Source organism: Eufriesea mexicana, unplaced genomic scaffold, assembly GCF_001483705.2.
Source record: "Eufriesea mexicana isolate 0111107269 unplaced genomic scaffold, ASM148370v2 scaffold1312, whole genome shotgun sequence".
NCBI classification, from domain to species: domain Eukaryota; kingdom Metazoa; phylum Arthropoda; class Insecta; order Hymenoptera; family Apidae; genus Eufriesea; species Eufriesea mexicana.
In genome coordinates this window covers 834868-853557 of record NW_016909446.1, presented here as the reverse complement: position 1 = coordinate 853557, position 18690 = coordinate 834868, and the positions used below count along the sequence as shown (strand labels likewise).

At 42.0% G+C, this 18690-nt stretch overlaps 2 protein-coding genes across 2 annotated transcripts; both read left to right on the top strand.

The window, feature by feature from the left end:
- The first annotated feature begins 243 nt into the window (after positions 1–243).
- Positions 244–6748, top strand: LOC108547895 (uncharacterized). The gene is made up of 3 exons (XM_017900605.1): positions 244–261; positions 2893–2959; positions 5085–6748. The coding sequence occupies exons 1-3, from the start codon at positions 244–246 to the stop codon at positions 6746–6748; spliced, it is 1749 nt and encodes a 582-aa protein (XP_017756094.1).
- Positions 6749–9402: 2654 nt separating this feature from the next.
- Positions 9403–11083, top strand: LOC108547939 (shematrin-like protein 1). Its single transcript, XM_017900663.1, has 3 exons — positions 9403–9516; positions 10566–10707; positions 11010–11083. Exons 1-3 carry the CDS (start codon positions 9499–9501, stop codon positions 11063–11065), a joined length of 216 nt encoding a protein of 71 aa, XP_017756152.1. The 5' UTR covers positions 9403–9498; the 3' UTR covers positions 11066–11083.
- The last annotated feature ends 7607 nt before the right edge of the window (positions 11084–18690 follow it).

Sequence of the window (18690 nt, the reverse complement as noted above, 5' to 3'; positions counted from 1 at the left end):
TCCACAAGGTATTACACGATATCTCTGTACGATGCCTATAAAGGATTAATCGATACCATGTCGGTGGAACTCGTCATTAAAACCTCGAGAAACGAAATTATACATAATTTCGTTCACGCATGAAATATGGAAAATTGGTCGTTCTTATATCAATTGAATTAGGGCAAAAGCGTTTATGGAGAGAAAGTATAAATGACATCGGGCACGGTGTATGCCTGTTAGTCGTCACGAGCTGCACGCACGATGCATTACCCTCTACACGTGAGTATATGGACGCTAATACGATCCTCGTTGACACAGAGGAAAAAGAAAAAAAGAGAAAAAAATAACGTGCCGAGCATTTCGCAAGCGAGAAGATGATATTCGTCCTACATCGATGCATCGTGTGGTAACGGGGTTACTTTCTTAGACGTGTATCGGGAAAATTAATTTTCGTCCCGTTCCTCTACTCTAACGATGCGGTTTGACAAGGCAAACTATGAGTTATGTCACTCTCGTCCCGCGTTTGTTTGAACAGTCTGTTTGTCTTACGATACATTTGATATAATGAAATATCGTAACGTGCGCCGGTACTTTATTTAATAGCTGCCGTTCATCATTAATAACGATTAAGAATTAATCGCTACACGATGCAGCGTAAGTCGCGATACCAGGAGTAACAAGGTGCAATAAATCTGACGGATGTCAGTGAAATTTCTGTAATCGGCCAAAGGAAGCTGCGAGCAAGCTGGTCGTTGCGCAGAGTAATCGCAAAACGCAGAATTGTCGTTGTACGCGAAATTGTCATTCGCAATAGCATAAAAGTTTACGTAACGGTGAAAAATCGTCGGGACTCGCGAGACAGTGAGGTGCACAGGTGCTGTACAAGATCTACACGTGTCAGATAAATTTTGAGCAACAGTACTGTCCATCTGCGGCTGGGCTAGCATCTATATATTCGCAAGTGCATGTCCTTGCGAGAAGAAAGGATTAATCGTTGCATAATCGTGCTAATTACGATCCGTGTAGAACAATATGACGCGGTATAGGCTGGTCCCGTGTTCTCAGAAGGCGTTCCACTTGGAGACCACGCATTTAATTCTAAACGAATAATCTGAGAATGAATTCCATAAAATCTTTGCTACCGATAGAAAGAAGGAACATTAATTGTTGATAGAGATGCTTTATCGCGTCGTGTTCCCTGGACACTTAATTAAGAAAACAAACGCGCGTGCTTAATTAACGAGACATTGTGAAAAGTTTTTCGTCTTTCATATGAACGATGACAGGCTAGAATGATCGTTCATTGACGGATCGCGTGGTTGAATGGAAGTCAGTTCCATCAGCGAAGGTTGGTTCCTCCGTTAGAAATTTCAAACATTAGATCGCGATAGTGACCATTCATGAGACTCGCGTATAAATTGCGGCTGACCACGTGGGGTTTTATTGCGATCACGGTGTACGTTACACGTAGAAATTAACTTCGTGAATGAATAAACCATGAATGGAACGAGATGCGATTCCTTATTCGCTTTCAACGCGAATTACTTATTGCCATACTCGCCGAACAGATTTATATACACGCGTTGGCGTAAACTTTCTATGGAGACATTTATCGATAATCGATTAATTCGTCACTGGCTATACCGTACCGTTTCAGCTTCAGAGCCTAGTCCGATGATACTTGTTACCATAAATAACGCGAAGAGAAGATCTTCGAATCATGTACTCGAAAACTAACGTTCGGAATATGCAACTGTACGGTATTGCGATTTTATGAGAAATAGCGAATAATGACTGACAATTGGCCGCGGCCATTTTCACATGCAGACCACGACGAGTGATATAATAATTGCAATCTATTTCCTCGCTTTCTTTCATGCGTGTCGCGTGTTTCACAATGCAATCTCAGTGTTATGTAACACTGCGGACAATTATTTTCACGACCGCGGCCGCTCGGTTTTATTCGAAGAATATTCGAGACTTCAGGAAGCAATAAGTCCGCCGCGATCGATTGATCCGTCATGCGTTTCAATCCCGTGGATAACAGGTTCCGTGAGAAGTAATGAGAAGTACTGATAGCTTCCTATCGCGAGAATGTGCATCAAGGAGAAGACACGGAAGAACACGAATACCTGTCGTTCCTCGATAATTGCTCGCGCTATCGTGTGACAAATAGTGAACCAGGGTGATCAGAGACAAAAGAAGAAAACACGTTCCTCCGAATGAAGCTTTATTATCAATTAAACTCGCTATTAACTCTCCTACTTCGACCTAAAATTCTCGAACTTTGATCCGATTTAAGATCAAAATCCAAAATCGTGGAAGATTGCCAAGAATTTATATTGAACAAACCTAATTTTAAAATGAAATCCGAAATCGTATAATCGCGAGGACTCGTGGAAGATTGCTAAGAATTTTGACGAAACAAACCTAATTTTAAAATGAAATCCGAAATCATATAATCGCGAGGAGTCGTGGAAGATTGCTAAGAATTTTGATTAAACAAACGTAATTTTAAAATGGAATGGAAAATTATACGTTCGCGGGGAATAACGATTCGAAATCAAAGGAAATAGAACTGTTTCGAAAGCAGAGTCACGTGCTTCCGTCTCGACGATTGCTTCCTCGCGAAATTTTCACAATCGGTGGCAGCACCACGTGCACAGCAAGTGTGTCGCGTACGAAACGGTGCGTTGATCTTTGGGCCCGCGCGTGTGCGCTTCGTGCATTGCGTAATCGCAAATAATAAACATCGTATTACAGAAAATTGCGGGGCACGTCATCGCGAGCCTCTCATTACGCGCTGCGCGTTACGCAGGCCAAAGGGAAGCGAGGATTTTCGCTGGCACGAAGAGAGAAGGAAAGCGTGCGATATCCCTTTCGACGATTTCAGTTTCTGTTCTATTGCAGATAACGCTGCTGGTTGCGAGCTTATGGATCCTCCGGGATGACGCGAGCGCGGCGAAAAACGGACTCAGTAAGTCGATTGTTATTCCGTTCTGGGAAACGCTTTTAACGATCACAGTGCACACCCTTGAACTGCTTTTAGAACAATGAGGATTATTCTTGCGGAGGAAAATTCTAAGGAGCGATCGGTTTTCCTTTTCCTCCGCCAAGGTCTATTAATTTCACCGACTGCACTCGATACTTCTGCCAATATTCATGAAAGAGGTCTGAGTCAGAAAAGACATAATTCTGCTTCGCTTATCTCGCGTTGCATTTATTTATATCGAAATGACTCAAATCTATCTTTTATATCAAGCTTGTAGCACCGACGTAATTTATTTTTTAATTTTCAATGCGTTTAATATTTTCGAGAGAAGTATACATGACTCAGGACACTTTCATAAATCATTGGGACGTTTCGTTCTGTTTTATAATAATTATTGTGACGAAAAAAAATAGATATTTTTCGATTATTCTATTTGTGGGCGACGCAAACGTTTCTCAAGAATATGTGTGGGTTTTACTTGAATTTCCTCATCTTATTCTCTTTATATTTTTGTATACGATCGTTGCGAACAGAGGAGGTATTTAAGAAGATTAAATGAAATACATCATGCGTTCTTTTGAGTTGGTAAATACACATGGTTACACATAATTGGGCAATCTTACGCGAATCGAACGATCGCAAAACTATTCGAACAGAGAAAGTATAATTGATATGCAATTTGATGTATGTCAGTTGGTCTTTGAGAGTGATGCACGTCACATTGTCCAAATGAGTCTGTGGGCGCTAATGGAATTCCTGTCGTTCAGATAAAAAGATCACGTCATACATCAATTCCTTTTGTGCTACCCGAGCCAGTTTTTACAAACTCGGAATCGTAAAAGTGAATTTACGACTTTAAATTTAAAGGTTAAGTAATACAGAACGTAAAATTAAATTTTAAATAATTAATTCTTCGTTTTCATTTATTTCAACGTTCTACGGAATTTCGGATGCCGTTAATTAATTCGTAGCGATCATCTGGCACACATATAATAATAAACAACGGGATAACAATAATGACCTGAAGAAACATAATTATTTAAAATTATAATAATTAATAAAAAAATTATTCTTATCATTTTTATAGAGTTTCTTGCGTCCTTATTCGTTATTTTAAATATTGTACATTGACTACAGTAGAATTCCGTTCTCGTATTGCTAATTTTGCTAATTATCACTAATTTTCCTTTTCTTATTACTTTCTATAATTTCACTTTGTCGGAGCTGAGCATGCTTCCGTCGAATCCGCTTGTTTTTATTTTTCAAGGACACATTTGCATACTCCACCAGTTTGTTGGCGTGTCTGCAATGCAATTTTGCCGCTGGCAAATTTTTTCTCGACATTTCTTTCGACTATAGATCGCACTCGAGATTTCCTCGTTGCGTTCACTTTCCAGTTACACTTAAGCCGTGTTTACATCGAGTGACGTTTGCTCGCCTCTGGCCATACTCGAAGCTAGAGCCTTCTCGTGGCGGTAACCCTTAACGATACACGACTTGTGTCACGAGCATGTTCTCCTGATCCCGACTCAACATTTAGTCCATTGTAACCGCGTAGAATATGTTAATACAGATTCGAACGCGAAATCAGTGACATTATGGAAAATATTAATTAGTTTCCCGTGGTCTAACCTTTCCTATCCCATTGCTGAATGTCATTACGGTGACATTTATAATCCGAAACGCGTTATTTAATCTTCCTCTCTTTATAAAAATGGAGGAGTGAATAAGGCTACTTATAAATAAATTACTAGATACATACTATTTCCTTTCATTCCTGTTCAAAATGAAAATTTCGATTCTAAAATCTTTCCATCAGAGACAAAACACCGTATTGGAATCACGGATCGATCGAGTGAAAAAATATTTTTAAAATGTACAGTAAAAGAGTTAAAAGTCACGATAAAGTATGTAAGAATAGAAATGGCGAATGTTGAAACGCCATAGATTACAGAGTAGCTGCATGTACGATTTGATTTGATTTTCAATAGAAAAGGAGAAGGGAAATCGAATTGGACAAATTAATCCCATAATCATTCGTCTAGAATCACGATAAGTATTTTCTGAAACGGCAGGAAAGAAATAACTAAATCGCTCTCTTGCTAAACAGGCGCGGAGGTGCTGACATCTTTCGCCAGGAACATAGCGTCGGTTCTATCAACGACCTTGCTGACCGATTACCAAGAGCCGCAATCGAACCAATCGTCAAACCAATCGGCGAGCAATCTTCTGAAAAGAATTCAGGAAACGCAGTCGCCATTGGACCTCGACCGCGCTCAGGAAAGTTCAAAGATCCCGTCGAATGCTTCTTTGTGTCGCCACCCGCGGCACACACGCGAGCTATCTTCCTCGAGCGACGGGAAAGAGGCATTCCAGAATGCTTACATAACGAACACACCTCGTCACTCGAAGTACCATGATTCAGAAACGCACAAACCGTTCGAATTCTCCGCGAAACTGGATTCACGGACACCTCGCGACCAAATGAAGGCAGATTCACCTACCAACGTCAACGCCAGAGAAAATTCCATCGATGCAGACATCAAAGCGACCACTCTTCATTACTCCAACCAGTACCATCAACCTTTGGGATTCAGATATAAACCCGAACCTGACCACCAGTTACCTAACACGAATCATTATGCTCAAATCGGTCTTCAACCTCACTATCATCGTCTGACGCCTCAGACACCTGGTCTCCCTGAGCAACCTTCGGTAGCTAACGAGATTAACCCAAACGCGGTTGAGAACGAGAATCCCCAGGTGGCTAGAATAACACGTAGACCTTATAATCTGAATTATCACGGACCGTTTCATGCTTCGTATTATCAGCCGTTTCATCGACACGCAGGGTTTTATCCTCAAGGTAGACCGATCGAAGGCGAGGGTCAGTCTGTGGCACCAGCTAGTGGCCAGGATGAAAGTAACCCATCTAGACTGATCAACGATCAGAATCAAGGCCAGACTGCGTTAGGGGGGTACGACTATGGTCCACGTTTCCATTACAGACCGTACTATCACGGTGGCTACTATCACGGCTTCCCTGGCTTCTATCCTGGTCCACTTAACGACTCCTTTGGTCCAGGATACGCGGATCACGGTGCTGGTAATGGGACAGGTGGTCCATACTCGTTTGGTCCACCGTATTTCTATGGTCCCAGGTTTGGTCCTTACGATCCCTATCACCAACCGTTTTACCCGAGCTACTATGGAAACGGGAGACCAGCTGAACCCCAGAATCCACCTGAAAATCAAGCGACTCCCGAACAAATCGCAGCATCTGAAAATGGTCAGGGTAACGTTAACGGTACCACGAATTACCCTCCGTTTGGCTATCCGTATGGTCCCTACTATGGCGGATTTAATCATCACCCGTATCCTCTAACGCCTTTCGGTGGATTGCCTTATCGATTCGGTTATGGCTTCCACGATCACCCGTTCCCACGGATCAAAACGGTTCCTTACTTGAACTTCTATCCGAGTAGCTACCACCACTTTCCGTTTGCTCACTGGTATCCCTTCGGTGGGTATTATCCTTACAACAATCATCGACCCGCGATGATGCCCGAGAAACCTGCGCAAGCGGAGAAGACTGCCAACGAGAACCCCGAAGCCGCTGAGCCACCACCGAGCAGCGAAGCCGAGATGTTGTCCGAGATCAAGGCAGAGATGATCCGATCCTCAGCTTCTAATCAGTACAAGAAGCGTGCCTCCGAGTTCGTCACCAAAGAGAGCAAACTAGCGCGCGATCAAGTATCGAACCAATTAGCCTAACGCTTAGCCTAAGGATCTGAGATTGTCATCTACATGTACCATCGATGATTTTCATTAAAGCATCGCGTTTATTTTTCTTCTTCCCTGATAATTTCCTCGTTGGACGAAGTCTTGCTAATTGAACGATCTACTGAATCATCTTAGACAAGCTTCGCGCGAAGCGACAGAAGTAAAACCTCGGTTGCATTCGAATCGTGATCCGTTTACGTCACTCCGGACAACGGAAGAGATTAATTGCGGCTCGAGAAGTCATTCTCAAAGACTTATCCGACAGCTGATCCGATGACACGCGTCGCGACTTGGCATTGATCAGCGCAGCGTTCCCATGCTTATGATACAGAAAAAATTTCCCATAGCTCTAGTTGGCCTTATCCTGCAATTACACGCCGTGCCCATCACGCATGCCAACTGTCACGGTCTAATAATTTTCGTGGCCTTCGCCGCGTAGATTTTGCATACGCGACCCATCGATCGAAGCTCCGGGATGATACGTTTGCGACTCACGATCGAAGACACGAGGGAAACCGAGAAATTCCCAACTCTCGCGAAATCGACCGAGTGCTTTCTTATTGATCCTTAACGCATCATTCGCTGGGATCAACGGGAACGCAATAAAATTGATTTACTGTTGCTCGTTCAAGTACATCGCGATACGTAATACGCGGAAAGTCCTTCGGCGTTCGCGATATTCAGCGATTCTGGGGAAATAGCGATCGTGGAAACAGGAAAAAAGGATCACGTAACTGGCGGAATTAGACTGCAAGCCTTTTCGTCCCGATGATTAAAGCGAGGCGCGATTATCATACAAAGTGTCAATCGATTTCACATACGCCAGGCGTCCCAGTCGGTTTCTGCCTGATCAGCCGCGGAGATTATGAATCACGGGTTCAAATGTTCACGTCGAACCTACCGATTACGATTTTATACAGTGTTACGTAATTGCACGGATCGATAAATCAGGCGACGATATCGGAATACGTCTCGCTGTGTATGCATAAGTGCACGCGCTTAGACTGCGAACGAGACGATTGACGGAAAGAAATGCAACTTGCAATTACATGTCACGCAATTCTTCCCCGTGAAACGGAATAATTACTCGTCGCGTACATCAATTACGCGATTACGCGCAGCAAGATGCTCCTCGCGCGCGTTTTCTCGAACCTTCCACGAATTTCGACGCGATATACAGTCGAATTTAACTGCAACTCGCGTGCATCGGGAGACGTCCACGTGCAACGTAAATCACGCGATTTGTCGGATCGGATCGTTGGTAAAAATTTTTCAGCTAGAAAGGAGATGAAGAGAATTAATATTTATATATGCATATTTTCTGCATATTTTCTGCATATTTTCTGCATATTTTCTGCATAATCTCTTCACCCTTCGCGCAACTTTGCAACATGGCTTGCGAGTATCGAGGTATGTCTGCCATCAGTGACAGTGCCGATTCTCGGTACCACCAGTGTCGCAATGCTCGCTCTTTTCTTCTCTTTCTCACGATTTCGTCCCTCCATCCGTCACCCAAAATTTCGCCATTTTGGAACGCAGTCTGTTACACGCTCCTGTTACGCAATCCGCGATTTTCCTTCTTTCCGTCTACGTCATGCCCGCCACGACATCTCCCTTTTCCGAATCGTGCACGCATTGTCCTAGCTCAAACGAACGTTAAATTATCCAATAGCGTGGTAACGAGATGTTGACAATCTCCTCGATCTCTTTGTACTTCGCTACGTGTCCCGCGATATGGGCGTGACGTCTTTTAAAAGAAATTACCAGAGGAATGATAAAAATATCACTAAATAGGATGTTAATTATCAATTCATATAACGACGCCATCCTGAGCAGTTTACATCTCAGTCACATAATTCTGGATACCTTCGTGCATCTCAAGAAAGCCTGTTGTTTTAACGCGTTGTGCGAGACTTTATCGCTTCGCTCTTTGGTAATCTTCTTCCAAAAATTGTAATTCATGCGAAATTAATAACGAAGCTGTCTTACTGCAGACGTGACCGTGAAAGGATTAAAGTGATTTTGCAAGTAAATTATAATTATTATACATCTTAAGGCGATGTTATATTCACTGTCATAAAGTAACGCGATAGAGCGTGAACCGTGAAATTCGACAGAAGGATGACGGGGAGAACAGAAAACCTTACGTCCCAAGTTGAAATCGAAAGGAGGCGGTGATTTCGCGAAACACTTGTTTCCGTGTACGAATATACGTTATTGTACCCGCGAGTACACGAAACTCCCCAAATGCTGTTCCCTAGAGACGTCTCGGGGAAGGTATTAATTTCACGGATTCCCCGAAATTCGCATTGCGAATATCATAGCGCTGATTTTCACGGTATCTCGATTGTTTTCCCGGGAACGAAGTTGGGAAACGTGATGACAGGTTTTTCTCGACGAAAAGCGCGGGTCCCTCGGCAAATTTGGGTGTCAAGGCACTGCTCACAGGGCGTGCACACGACTGACCATCCCGAAACGCGTTGCTGCATCGGGTCTCTTTCATAATGACGCATTGCATTCGCATAATCCCAGAGTAACAATGCCAGTCTTTGCTATTAGTGTTAACAGAGGGAAGCCAATACGAAGGCTGGGAAAATCGCCGTGGGGCCGTGGTGGAACCCGCCTTTGTTATAAAAGAACCGGAGACCAACGTCAGACGGACAGTGGCACACTACTGACAGATCGGAAAAAATTAGTGCAATACCTAGAGGAGTTAACTGGCTAGTGTCAGCTGACGGAGAATGGCTTACTCGAAACTTGTAAGTAAAGGCGATGCACAGGGCGCGAGGAAGTCGAGGTCCACCCCTTGTCGAGGAACAAGGGCTCGAATTTTTATTCAACGTTACACGAGTCGCTCATTTACCAAATCGATTAATTACATAAAGAAAAAAAGAACAGAAAATCGAAGCTCATTTTAAATATAAAAAATAAAATAGCAATCCAGTGCGTTGATACTCAAATCTTGAGAAATGCAAAATAATATTTCTTTAAAATTGTCGATTTATTTTCTTCCTATTCTCAATTTAGAATTATTTTATTTTCCATATTTATTATTTTTTAGTATCTGAATTATGAAGTGACATACGATTTGGTATTTATTTCACTGAGAGTATTCCTTGATATCCAAAGGCTAAGTCTAAATTCCGAATTTGCATATGACCCTATATGCAGATTAAACGTATAAAAATCCTTCTGTATCTACATAAAACGAATCTTTTATCCAAATTCCGCTCTAAGCATCCCCTTTCTTAAACCCAAACATACTGCAAGCAATTTAAAGCCCCCAATTCCATGTTTTGCTTTTCACTCGCGTAAAATACGAATTTTCGACGAAATTCGAAGAGCCTACGCGACAGGGTCGTAAATTTACAAGGAAATAGTCTGGCACGTTAACCTCTTATCCTACGATTCGAGTTCGGATGACGCGTGCCGTAATCAATAACAGAGTCGGTCACACGTCGAGCCATTTCGTCCGAACACAACGACGAATAACACGTAACTGAGACAGAAAGACAAAGGCGAAAATTAACCACGAGCCTAATCCGTGTTGTTCACATTGGACCCTATCGATGAACCACGTCTCTTGCCCGTGATACTCGTGTCTGGCCCGATATCCTTATCACGAGTCTCACACGATATTGAAAGCGAAGGGGTTGAAGAGACGTTCGCAAAGTCGAACACAGGAATAAAAGTATTTTCAACTTCCTAGATATATATTGATTCGTAGAATGGAAGGATATAACATAGAATTCGCGACGTTTATAGTTTATGTACGCCAATTTTGAAGATCGTGAAATTTCTTTTTCAGTTTACCATCCTTCTGCTGGTTGTCATCATTGGCATCGTCGCCGCGAAACCAGGATACCTCGGTGGATACGGATACGGTGGCTATTATCCTTACATCTACAGATATCCCGCTTACGGGTACGGACATGGTTTTGGACATTATGGTAAGACGACACGATGCATGGCGAAATTTAGATCGCGAGGAAAGTGCTTTCAACGTCGATGAATATTTTGTACCTCTCTTGACTCTCAATTTATTGCGCCATTGCGTGCAGTTTAATATTCTCAGATAGTATGTACAATTAACGTCCTCGAACGTCGTAATCCGACGATATCTCGAAGATTTGTCCACCGATAATCGTAAAATCGACAAAATATTCATCGACGTTACACACCAGCTAACTTATGTAATAAACAGAACATTCATCGACGTTATCCTTTCATCCTAATCTGCTTTTCCCTTTAGGCTACCCGCATTACGGTTTTGGTCACGGATATGGTCACTATGGTGGTTATTACTAAAAGAAATGACGACCATTTGGATACCACTATTTCCAAAGAAGATATGCTTAAAACCGATCTGTTATCGTAGATCCGTCGATTCTATTATCGAAATCTTCTCTCGGATAAATCATTTACCCCGGAATCCGCTCTTTTCGTCTTCGTATATTTGAAATTGTCTTTACTATTAGAGCTACAACGAAGATATTTGTCAAATAAACGGCTTCGACTCTATCTGATTAAACTTTATGTTTTTATCGTCGCTAAAGATGTTGTGCAAGTCGAACAAATAAATAGTAGATTTTAATTGAAGTGTCGTGTTTGATATGATTCATCGTGGAGCCTCGCATGAACCTCTTCTATTATTTCTCGGACGGTTACTGTAGAATTGCAGAACAGCTCGGTCGTTTCATGAAAGCATCGTGGAATATCATTTTTCATCTAATATCCTACTTCGGTATTGCATAAGGCACGATATTATAATTAAATACGTACGAATTATATTCCTACTTATCTCGTTCGTTAAGAAATTAAAATTCACGCCAGGAGGGAGAGGCTGTAATAAAATTGAAGATATATAGCAATATCTTATAGAATAATTGAATTAAATTCCACGATATTTCGACGACTCTCGACCACGTAACACGCTATCGGGATTAAAACGTGTTCCCGATAAGAAGATGCACGTTTATTTCTTTCAAAAGGATAGAAAGAGATAGGACATATTTAGAAATAATATTGTATTAAAGGAATACGAAACTACGGATTCATTGCGTGACCGAGGACATTAAGTGTAAGGCAGTATTTTCCGTCGAGTTTCATAATGTGGAATCGTAAACCGATGATTGATCGTGAATCACGAAAATGCAACTGACGACCAGGGGAAGAGAAAAATATTTATTCCCAGCTAATATCGGCGAATAATATTTTGAAAATATTCGAACGAACATACGAATTGCTCGGTATCTTTATCTTGGGAATTAGAGACTAATGCGATATTCATATGCATGAACTCTAACTTTCTGTTTGATATTGCGAAATATCATGGCAGCGATACACGGTGATGTTCGTTTGTGGAACAACGGAATGGCGACGTCGAGTGTGCACTTCTTAACTTCTGAGGGGAAATTAGCAAGATTCAAGTATTGTCCAGAGTATAGCACTTGTTCCGATTTATTCGCACGATACGAGAAAGTATCGAGCGACATAATCGAACGGGTTCAAATTATATAAGCAAATGGATTCAATGCTAAAGTTATTAGTATCTGATGTACCATTTCGCGCGAGAGATCAATGACAAACGAAGATGAGGTGATTGTTACGGTGCAAGAACGTATTTGGTCATGTGGCCTACATGCATGGCCTTCTAACGAAAATAATTTTTTCGACCTTCTTCGACTTACGGCTCGTATGTTAAGTTCTAGAGAAAATATTTTAAACTTACAATTCGGGGAAAGTTTACGGATAAGGAAAATCGAAGGATGGCATAAATATGGCCAAAAATCGAATAATCGAATAATAAATTGGAACCGTTAAAATGGAAATAACATAGAATTTATAAATTCCCTTCAAGGATTTACTAATAAACGTCAATATTGTATCATAAATTAATCATGAGAGTAATATTGCATAAATTAAGCTGAAATTTAAAGAAATTAATATAATATAATTATTATAATATAATTATATTATTAATATAATATTATAATTATATTAATAATATAATTAATATAATATCTGATTTATCTACTAGGCCATAAAAATGTAGTAGTCTAACTCAACCACTACAGACTGTCTCAACTGTAATCTACAATGAATATAATTTATAAACTTCGAAGTGACACGCGAAATTACTTTCGACAGTTTATTGCTCGTATAACCCTCATAGCTCTATCTTTTTAATCCCCTGTTAATATCCTCTTATTACGTCAATGAAACTAATATTAGCTCCTTTCACTACGAGCTGCGATGAAAAATAATATCGATTTAGGGACTATTACTCTTGACGCCTCTCGTGATTTGAATACTGCCAAGGATGTTATTCTTCGGGCCCGTAGATTTCTATGGGTTAGAAATCGTTAACGTCGAATTGCATAACTCATCGTTCCCCTATCACAGATCTTTGGTATTGCCGAAATATCACGAACCATACCCAATTAGAAATTATTCTCTCGGATGTAATATCCAGACATCTAGAAATCGTTGTATCGTCGATACTATGTCAACGGAGCAAAATTCCTGTGAAGTTATTTAATTTATCCGATCTTATCCAGGGATCTTGACTACCGATACGTGAGATTATTCCAACTAATAAGTACACTATGCTTGGACAGCTCGAATCGCAATCTCGAGAAATGTTGTGAGACGTTAAAATCATTGAGACCTACGAGAAAATCGCTGCCAGAGTCCTGATTCCACGCGTATTCCTGTCTAATTGGGCAACATCGCGGAGATTAAGCGGGAATGCATCCGCGATGATCCTTATGTGCAGGTGCAGAGGTCATCCGCGACTTTTCAGGTCGTCCAGACTTTTACTTCGCTGCGGGTAAACCACGATCGGTTGTAAGTGTGACTTCGACAGCCATCGACGTGTAGTAATCTTTTATTAATAACGATTTGCTTCCTTATAAGACGCGAGAAATCGGACGTTCGACTTAAATCGAGACTTCTTCTCTTCTGTCAAAGGCTAATGATCCTGTTGTTAATTCAACAACGATTATTCCCTTCGTAAGGAAAAAAAAAAAAAGAAAAGGCGAAAAAATTAATCGGATTTTATGCGATAAATATATCAACGAAAACTTCAGGATTTATACCTCTTCGAGAATGCGAAATTTTAATAAGACGACATCGTCAAGGTCACCGACTATTCTCTCAATACACCTTAAAGCGACGAAGCTCGAGCAGGGAATCGAAAGATTTTTAATGCGTCTTAAATGCCAAAGCAATAAATTGGTGACTTTCATTTAAATACGACGAAAAATGCTTAGACGGTGGTCGCGTGGAAGAAAGCCCCGGATATCTAACGATGGATGACAAATTTATGATTATTACGCGCGGAGGGAAAAAAGAAGAGTGGAAGAAGAATAAAAAGCGAAGAAAATATTATGTAATCCTTTTATCCTGCGTGGATGTATGTATCTTATGAAATCGACTATCACTTACGACACTTCGGAATCGCTTTCATATGTCGAGGATCCACTAACGATCGCCTAAGTGGCATAGGACCAAACTTCTTGGGCTATCGCGTAATAGGAATCTCTTAAGAGCATTCCTTCGAAATAGGTAAAACCTGATCTGATCCAGACTGGGAGTCCCAGTGGCTTTAACCATCTGCGCTAAAAAGACGTGCCACGCACGTCGTAATGCTTTCGTCGCAGAATCGCCATCGACGTGGTACACGCGTCGTCGGACAATTGTCACAGAAACACTGGACCGTTCTGGCACACGCGTCTGTGAATTTCTTGCCAGCGCAAGTGGTTAATACGAATCCAATGCCAATGTGTTTCACAGTCTCAAATCGGACTGCGGGCAAAAAAGAAATTCTCGATAGAATTATCTCCAGCCCAGGTAGTTCTTTATCTCAGCTCGTAACACGAATTATAGGCACGCGATAAATCATGTTCCACGCACGTAACACCGGAGAAAGGGACTCTGCTTGTAAATTAGATACGTATAACGCGTTGAGAAGCAACGATTTCGTCCAACGAGAAGGTCGTGTTGTTCTGTTCGAAGGATCACAGCTTTCGACGTGTGTCGTCGAAACAAAGGATGGTTGATCGAAATAGCGTCGTCGATTACTATGTTATCCGACATAAGGAAAAGATCGAAGGTCGAACGAGCCGTGATTACGACCTTTTCTACGGTCGGCGTAGCCCCTTCATTCAGTTGAAAACTAAATACTAAGAGAAAGGTTAGGCACATGGAAAAAGGAACTTCATTCATACGTGGAAATAGGGATACGATCGCGGTATTAATACCTCCAAGGATAATTATAATTTATAGAATAGATCCACCATTACTTCCGTGTGAGAGGAAAGACGATGCGTTGGTAGTTGGTCGACTTCATCGAGATGCAGGAATTATCGAACGGGTCTGAAGTTACGATCCTTCTGAAGGATAATTGGAAGAGTACGACGATAGGGGAGCAATTTCGATAACGAGAGCTAGAGTACACGGACGCGTCTTTCTGGTACTACGTTGTCATAATCGTGGGAATTCACCCGCCATTTGTGCAAGGAGATAGCGCAACAATGAAGTAATATGGTTAATAACACCGCGAACGTTTATGGTGATTACCGTTGTTAGTAATTTAACGTAAAGTTCAGTTTACGATTCTGAGCTCAGGAGCAGATGAAGTGAACGTTTGAAGTTTCTCAGCACCTTTCAGGTACACTGACATACTCGCGTAAGAAGATTTGCCTGCGTCGAACATTTTTAAAGTATACAGTATTAATTGCTTCTTTGGCTAAGCATTTCGTTAAATTTTTCCAATTTTTAACTTCATTTTGAAGAAAAGGTACACAAACAGGATTGACTGCGAGTAGCAATTATTCCAAGTTTTGCAACAGCTCGAGGAGGTTGCATATTAATAAACTTGTACGGAAAGATTGGATAAGATTCTAATTTGCCTACGTCGAGGATTCCGTGAAATTTATTACACGTAATATAAGTATACCCTCGGCTAAGAAATTCTCCTAATTTCTAGCTTCGCTTCGGAAACAAGAAACGAGATTGTTTAAGATAAGACTGCCGCAGGATTAAATGCAAATGCAAATATGATCGAAATCATAGATCGTCCAGTGTTGGCTTCGTTATCAGGTATTATATCGATCGTCGAAGTACAGTTTAGAACCTATTATCAGACCTCTAGATCTACGAACAGAGCGACTCGTGTTTCCAGATTCTTCCAAGGTTTCCTTTCGGTGGGAATCTCTCACTTATGATCGGTCGAGCAACGATCAGGGATGGTGTCTGACGAGTAGTTGCTTAACGGAAATCGAATGGTGAATTTTAAGCAGCGGCTCGATCAATTCTGTCATGGCTGCGAGAGATTAGACAGGTGTCGCGGATGAAACGTTTAAATCGGATTTCCCTGAGAGATTTCTGATAAACATACCGTACATAACACGTATAAAAAATAAACCGAATATAGAAAATAATTTTCTCGTACGAATAAAGATAATCTCGGGAGTTTGATGAATAGTCAGAGTCTATAAATTTTGTCATAGCTGCTAGAGTCAGGGATAGGTTACGCAGGTGTCGCGGATAGAACGTTTAAATCGAGTTTCCCTGAGAGAATTTGGGATTGACAGATTTCTGATAAACATACCGTATATAATACGTATCAGAAATAAACCGAATATAGAAAATAATTTTCTCGTACGAATAAGGACAATCTCGGAAGTTTGACGAATAGTCACAGTCTACAAGTAGAAGCTGTCCTTCCCAAAGGTAGACAACATCGAGCACACGTGTTCCTACACCTCCAAGCTCGAATACGTAACACAATAACTCCGCATTCTCGACATTACGCAAAGTATTATGCAAATAAATTACTCCCCATGCGTCTACGTCGACTCGTATATTTACTAATTTGCGATACGATCTGAGAAAAAAGATATTTCGCCGCTTTCCTCGCGCGAAAGCTATTAACGTTCGTTCCGAGTTAGGTCTTCTGGTTAAGCGAAATCGTATTTCGCAGCGCTAGAATAAATTAGAACTATCAGATGTAGTTACGTCCAATTAGTCGCTTCTGGAGTGCTTATTCTGTTATTTGCCGGGCGAACATCTTTGTTACGGTAACACACAATGGCGACATCGGTAAACGATGCAGGTGCAAATACGTGAGCACACGGATCACCGGGGACGGTGAACTCACGTAACGATGATTACGGTCGATCGTCGAGGATCATTGTGTCCGAGGTTCTTCACCTGCACGAGAATCTACGCGAATCCCGATTACAACGACACCGGTGAAACCTTGCGTAACACAGATTTTACTATAACCGAGTATTTCACCCGCTATGCTCGCTGGATCTCAACCAGTGTCCTGCACGTACGACGAGTTTAAATAACAAGTTATCGGGGAAAGCAAATATAATATTCTTGCGCCACCATTTTCACCCAGGACGAATTTATCTGTCTCTGTATCCGTTATCTCCTAACTGCATCCACTGCATTCGCTTATGCAGTGTATAGCATACCGCTATTGTGTATATTATGTATATATCACTCCGAGCTACGATCAGGCCAATTACGCGTGATTCAAGTTCCAATTCCAGAACAAATCGACCGACCGCGAAAAACCGAGAAACCATGCCTTGTAATTTATCGCGGCGTAATTATGCTAACACCTGCGCGCCATCTTGGAGAACCAAAGTCTCCCGCTATTCTCTCGAGTGATTCGATTACTCGATATTATTCGAACTACCACGAGCCTGTAATTTCACAGCCGTGGAAATCGGCGTTAAATAATCGGGAGAGATGAGATTTCTTCGAGGACTCGCTCGAAACTCGAGGGATGAAACTCCTGCGCTGTCCATTCGCGTGTCCCTGTTAGACTTAATTAAGAAGTGTTACGAGGTGTTACGCAGGTGTTTCTAGGTGCGTTATCGCGGTGTGTCATACGGTTACGGAACATCTCGAGTCTACTTTCTACCAGCTTCTTTTTCGACGAAATATCGTGTAGTAGGTTCGGAGGTAGACTGGACGAGGACCAGAGGTGGTTGCGCGCACCGCGGGCAACGTTTCCGCGAAATGTCACACCGATGGATGAAATATCGATGGATGTTCGACAGGGAAACACTTGAAAAAAGACATAACAAGTTATGTCAGTCCCGACTTATGTCAGTACCGTGCATCCTCTGTAACTCTGAAACTGAGCAACGTCGATTAGACAGGGGTGAAGACGCGACAGTCTCGTTTCAAATTCGTATATCCACTACAATCGTTCGTTCTGTACATACCCACGAAATTAGTCGAATTAGTCTAAGCAAATATCCACGGTAAATGTGAAAAGAGTGCGAGGTCGTCCCCAAGGAATTTCATCGGTAACAAAAGACGCGACGAGTCGACAACGCGTTAATAGAAGCGTACCACGTCCGACCAACCATAAATTTCATCCTAATGGGTGTATAATCCCAGACACCGTCGATATAATGATCGGTGGTGGGTGTCCTTCGTGAGTCTGGATGAGCGAAATTACCTCATGCGGTAATCAGAACAGAGATGTAGCATCCTCCATGATCGCATGGAGTTCCCTTTAATCGTGACACGCGTGCACGACAAAGGGAAGACGCGAATCTCCTGCTCGTCGAGTTCCTCGAAGCCGAGGCAACCGTTTCCAGTGAAACATGGCGAACGTTCAGGACGAACGTCCTTCGCTATCGCGGCACGTTAGACGTCCACGAGGATCATCGAACGCGACGTCGGACCTTTTCAGACGGCGTTGTACATCGTCCCGTCCTTCTTGCTAGCCAACTACTCTCACTTTCTCCTTCTCTGTCTCTCTTTCTCTCCCTTCCTCCCTCTAGGTCATTTCAGTCGCTCTAGCTGCCGGCCGTTGCTTCTTCTCTCTCTGCCGCACTGTTCACCTCGTCCCACGAACGGGACGAAGAGTTACAGCATCCTCCCGTGGACGTCGGTTC